Source organism: Cyprinus carpio, chromosome A1, assembly GCF_018340385.1.
Source record: "Cyprinus carpio isolate SPL01 chromosome A1, ASM1834038v1, whole genome shotgun sequence".
In the NCBI taxonomy this organism is placed as follows: domain Eukaryota; kingdom Metazoa; phylum Chordata; class Actinopteri; order Cypriniformes; family Cyprinidae; genus Cyprinus; species Cyprinus carpio.
The window spans coordinates 16,982,061-16,988,060 of NC_056572.1; the positions used below are offsets into that span (position 1 = coordinate 16,982,061).

The window sequence follows — 6,000 nt, forward strand, 5'->3', positions numbered from 1 at the left end:
AGCTTTTAGAGGGCATATAAGTCTGAAGTAATGAATTTAGGTAAAGGGGTGCAGAGCCAGTGGTGGTTTTGTATGCAAACATCAATGCCTTGAATTTTATGTGAGCAGCTATAGGTAACCAGTGCAAACTGATAAACAGAGGTGTGACGTGCATTCTTTTCGGCTCATTAAAAATTAATCTTGCTGCCACGTTCTGGATTAATTGTAAAGACCTGTCAAAAGAGCATTGCAGTAGTCCAGCCTGGACAGAACAAGAGCTTGAACAAGGAGTTGTGAAGCATGTTCTGAAAGAAAGGGCCTGATCTTCTTAATGTTGAATAAAGCAAATCTGCAGGACCAGACAGTTTTAGCAATGTGGTTTGAGAAAGTTAGTTGATCATCAATCATAACTCCAAGGTTTCTAGCTGTTTTTGAAGGAGCTGTGAAGGTTGATGTGCCTAACTTGATGGTAAAATTGTGATGAAACGATGGGTTTGCTGGAACCACAAGCAGTTCTGTCTTGGCAAGGTTGAGTTGAAGGTGATGGTCCTTCATCCAGCAAGAAATGTCTGTTAGACAAGCTGAGATGCGAGCAGCTACCGGTGGATCATCAGGATGGAATGAGAGGTAGAGTTGAGTGTCATCAGCATAGCAATGGTATGAAAAGCCATGTTTCTGAATGACAGAACCTAATGATGCCATGTAGACAGAGAAGAGAAGTGGTCCAATAACTGAGCCCTGAGGCACGCCAGTAGTTAGATGTTGCGACTTGGACACCTCACCTCTCCAAGATACTTTGAAGGACCAATCTGATAGGTAAGACTCAAACCACTGGAGTGTGATTCCTGAGATGCCCTTTTGTCAGTAGGGTTGACAGGAGGATCTGGTGGTTAACCATGTCAAAAGCAGCAGATAGATCAAGCAAGATAAGTACTGAAGATTTGGATTCCGCTCTTGCCAGTCTTAGGGCTTCAACAACTGAGAGCAAGGCAGTCTCAGTTGAATGTCCACTTCTGAAGCCAGATTTGTTGCTGTCAAGGAGGTTGTTCTGTGTGAGAAAGGTAGAGACTTGGTTGAATACAGCTCGTTCAAGTGTTTTTGCAATGAAAGGAAGAAGGGAAACTGGTCTGTAGTTCTCTAAAAGAGATGGGTTGAGGGTGGGTTTCTTAAGTAGTGGAGTTATACGAGCCTGTCTAAATGATGAGGAGAAAACAACTGTATGAAGGGATGTGTTAATGATGTGAATGAGTGCAGGTACAACTGCAGGAGAAATGGCTTGAAGGAGATGAGATGGAATAGGATTAATCGGACAAGAAGTAGGATGATTAGAAAGGATAAGTTTGGAGACTTCTGCCTCAGAGAGTGAAGAGAAGGATTTGAATGAGTGTATGTTTGCTGGTGAGATGTGCTTGATAGATTGTGGTGTGGAAAATTGCGCACTGATGTTTTTAATTTTATTAATGAAAAACGTGGCAAAGTCGTCAGCTATTAGAGATGAAGCAGGAGGGGGAGGAGGAGGACAAAGGAGCGAGAAAAATGTTTTAAAAAGTATGCGAGAGTTAGACGAATTGTTAATATTGTTATGGTAGTATGTCTTTTTAGCAGTGGAGACATTAGCAGAAAAGGAAGAGAGGAGTGATTGGTACACATTAAGGTCAGTAGTATTTTTGGATTTGCGCCACACCCTTTCAGCAGCTCTAAGCTTAGAACGATGTTCGTGTAGAACATCAGATAACCAAGGGGCTGAAGGGGTGGTATGGGCTGGCCTGGAAGCTATATATATAGCAGTCTGGCGAGTAAACTAAAAACCGGTTCGCAGAAAAGACCGGACTTTCACATCACTACTTGCTATTGCTAACTCTCTCCACCACATGGCTTTACTTAAAAGGGTGCTATTATGCTTTTTCGCTTTTTCAACTTTAGTTAGTCTGTAATGTTGCTGTTTGAGCATTAAAAAGATCTACAGAGTTACAAAGCTCAAAGTCCAATTCAAATGGAGCTATTTTATTTAACAGAAATCACTTTTCAAAAATTACAATGAATGACTCGTTTGGACTACAACGCATATTTTCCGGGATTTGTGATGTCACAAAGATCGACGAATGGGACGAGACCTGGTTGAGCTGCACTAGAGAAGGCATCGAGTGCTATCACTATGTCAGAGACATGCTAGCTTTCCCAAGGCAGACGAGCTTAGAGTGGTTACAATTATCCGGGATTAAATCGTGGGTCAAATTGATTTTGATGCAATATTTACACTGAAGCTCACAGCAGACGGCTAAGATAAGAGGCATGACATTTCCCAACCACCCGCCGAGTGCTGTCAATCACAACACACACTGGCCCAGCTAACCAATCACAGCACAGACTGGCCAAGCTAACCAATCACAGTGCATTTTGTTTTTCAGAAGGTGGGCTTTCATTTGCTGCAGGAACTATTCCAGCCGTTCATGCCAGATTGGGGAGAGAGGTGTTGTAATAATGTAAAATACGTAAAAAAAAAAAATTGTTTTTCGAACAACCTAGTATGAGAGCCTGTTCCACACATGCCAACCCTCCCGATTTTTCCGGGAGACTCCCGAATTTCAAAGCCCCTCCCGAAAATCTCCAGGGCCGACCTTTCTCCCGAATTTCTCCCGATTTACACCCGGACAACAATATTGCTACACCATCCGTCACTGGGCGCCGTTTCAGACCGAGGCGCCGTTTCACGTCAAGCGCGGCAAATTCAGAACGGAAAAAGAAGCAGAAGAAGAAGGGGAAAAGGAAGAAAGAAGAGACATGGCGAATAAAAAGAGAAAATATGCCTGCAAATTCCTAACTGAATGGAAAAAATAATTCACGTTCATCCTGGACAGCTCGAAGGGGAAGGGAAATGCTGCCTGCAAATTTTGTAGATCAGACTTCTCCCCCCCCCTTTTGAATATCTCCCTAATTCTGAGGTCTCAAAGTTGGCAAGTATGGCCTGTTCTAGTACACCCCCAAAACAAAATCAAGACCTTGATAAAGCGCATAATAGGACCCCTTTTGGGAAATCTTACAAACCCTAGCACCCCTAGTGGTAAGGAAGTAAACTGCCCACAAAATTCTTATTAACAGGCTCATGTCTGGTCCACACTGGGCCATTTTTGGATTAATGTGGGCAGTCCTATAGTGTGGGCTCCTCACAGAGAGCCTGCAGTAAGCCCAAAGCTGTTGGCCTCACCTGGGCAAACCCACACTGGGCCTGTTTAGGTTTGGTGTGGGATGACCCTAGCCCACTGTGCCCGCAAAAAGCCAGCATGGGCCCCGCAAGGACATGTTTGCAGGGTGAAGATCTCTTTGGCCTCCTCATATGAGCAAATCTCACACTAAGTCTGAATACTTTTTTATTCTCTGGTTTAACATGTAAACATGGATGAGAAACACAAACACAATGACACATTGCTGATTGCCTGTTTTTAAATATCTGAATGCCTACCTGATGAAAGCCCAAAGCACACTGGGACAGCGAGCAACGTCAGGATCATATGGCAGAGCTTCATTCTGTTCAGGTTGAACTCCATGATGTTTTAGCTTCAAGATCAAAGTCTGTAACTCATCTGCTGTGGTCTGAACACATGGTGAACATACAGACAGCAGATTATACAATACTGTGTAACTGAAGCTGCTCTTTAAATCACCAGCAGATGGAGCCACTTATACAGTCACACACTTCATTCATGCAATGGGTGATATTTCCCTCAAGGCAAGGGCTGACACTATATTAGCAAATTAAATAAAATGACGTTAGATTAAACTAGACACAAATGTTTAATTGTTATTTGTAAGTTGATGCTTAAAATAAACCAAAACATCTGTTAGTATTTTAATTAATTCTTCTTCTTGACATTGTTCTTCCGTTCATTCAGCACAGACTGCTCTAATATTCAGACTGTAGTTTGTACAATAGATGACAATTTCAGTTAAAGGGGTCATATGATGCGATTTCAATTTTTTGTTACACTTTGAAGTGTTACTACTCTTGGTGCATAAAGAAGATCTGTAAAGTTGCAAAGACTAAAGTCTCAAATCTAAAGAGATATTCTTTATAAAAGTTAAGATTCACCCACTCCTTCCTAAAATGGCTCATTCTAACATGCTCCCACATGTCTACGTCACGATGAGGGAAGATTTTGCATAACGCTGCCCAAATGTTCACACAAAGAAAGAAGGTGTAACTTTTATTCTCAATGTTGCCGCTGGTGGCATGTTGTGGAGACACTGTGTTTCGTTGTGAAACCAAAGCTACTTTGTTTGGCCTTCCAAAAGGGGACACAGTGGTTAAGTGGTATTTACAACACCGTTCCAGAAAAGTTCAACCCAAATATTCAGATGTATGCTGTGCATTTTGCAGAGGACAAGGACTGTTTCCTGTGAGAGTAGCCTACAATGCCGGTGTCTGTTTCTATAAAAGTCGGGCAATTCCAACTTTGCAAGGACAGTCTGGCGCTTCTGACACACAGTCTGTAAGTAAGTTTTCATATGTAAAGGATTTGCCACTGATGATTCAAATGCAAGTTTTGAGCAGTGTAAAGTAACTATTAGAGCTTGTTGTTTGTTGTTTCTCCGATCACAAATGCAGACATGGTTTTATGTTTACGCAACGCATAAGCAACGCATAAAAAGACAGTATCATTATAATCAGACAGAAAGTCATTATAATCAGTAATTATGTCCCCACTGGATGCAACAAATGCCTCGTTTGTAATGGGTTTTATTGGTTTTGTCTCATCTCACCAGGACACATGGCATCACAGTGTTAAGGGGCGCAACATATCCGTCACACGCTTCATGCATTCGGCCAGTCACAACGCACTGGATAGCTGGCCAATCATAGTACACCTCACTTTTCAGAACGATGAGCTAGGAACGTTTCATGAAGGCGGGGCATAGAGGAGAAACAATAATGCACATTATGTGGAAAATAATGTGTTTTTTGAACCTTAAACCACATAAACACATTGCATTACACCAGATACACAAAATAATGTTCTTTTTAGCAACGACATATGACCCCTTTTAATTCAGTTATCGCAGTTTCTCATTTGCACTTTATTTTGGGTTTTTAAAAACGTTATACCCTTTAAAGGGGACATCAGATGCAAAATTCACTTTTATATGGTATTTGCATGTAAATGTGTCTTAGCAGTGTTTGGACACAACCATCCTAGAATGATAAAAATCAATCCACTCCTTTTTTTTTACATTTCCAAAAAACCTAAACAGTCTCAATGAACTCTATGCATGGCATGTAGCTTATGTATTTCTGGTGAAATCTCAGGGTGCTTAAATGGATAATTCACTTACTGTACTTTTTGTGTGCAAAAAACAAAAATAACGACTTTATTCAACAATTACCAATTAAAAAATAGTTGCCATCTACCGCCATTATGAAGAGTACCACAACGCGTGAGAGTGTTACTCTCGATAATGGTGGTAGATGGTAACTCGCGGGAGAAGAATTGTTTAATAAAGTCATTATTACTGTAAGGATTCTTGTAGTTTTGTAAAGTTATGGTTGAACCACTGATGTCACATGAACCTTTTTAAAGATGTTCTTACTACCTTTCTGGACCTTGAATGTGGAAGTTACCTTGCTGTCTATGGATGGTCAGAAAGCTCTCAGATCTCATCAAAATATCTTAATTTGTGTCCCGAATATGAATGAAGATCTTATGGGTTTAGAATGACATGAGGGTGAGTAATTAATGACATAATTTTCATTTTTGGGTGAACTATCTCTTTAAAAGCTTCCGATTTGTATTCCGTCATAGCCTGAGTGCATTACCTGCCACACTATATTATCAATGAACGATTAATATAAAATAATATTTATACATTTTATTGCTATAATATAACACATTAAGTATACCACAGTAATATAATATAAAAATTATTTAATGAAGAGTTCCATAATGTTTAAACATCCATGAGGGTGGTTTGTACCATTGTTGCTGTCCCATTTTGTGAGGCTTCCCAAAGGTTTTTCCTTACTTCTCC

The 6,000-nt window shown here is 40.6% G+C and overlaps 1 protein-coding gene across 1 annotated transcript in view; it reads right to left on the reverse strand.

Annotated features, from left to right (window-relative positions):
* LOC109065585 (coagulation factor VII-like) overlaps positions 1-3,566 on the reverse strand; it is a 66,606-nt gene extending 63,040 nt beyond the window's left edge. The window contains exon 1 of the mRNA XM_042753537.1: positions 3,440-3,566. Within this exon, the coding sequence (XP_042609471.1) occupies positions 3,440-3,524 (85 nt within the window). The 5' untranslated portion in view covers positions 3,525-3,566. The remainder of the gene's footprint in view (positions 1-3,439) is intronic.
* Between the last annotated feature and the right edge of the window lie 2,434 nt (positions 3,567-6,000).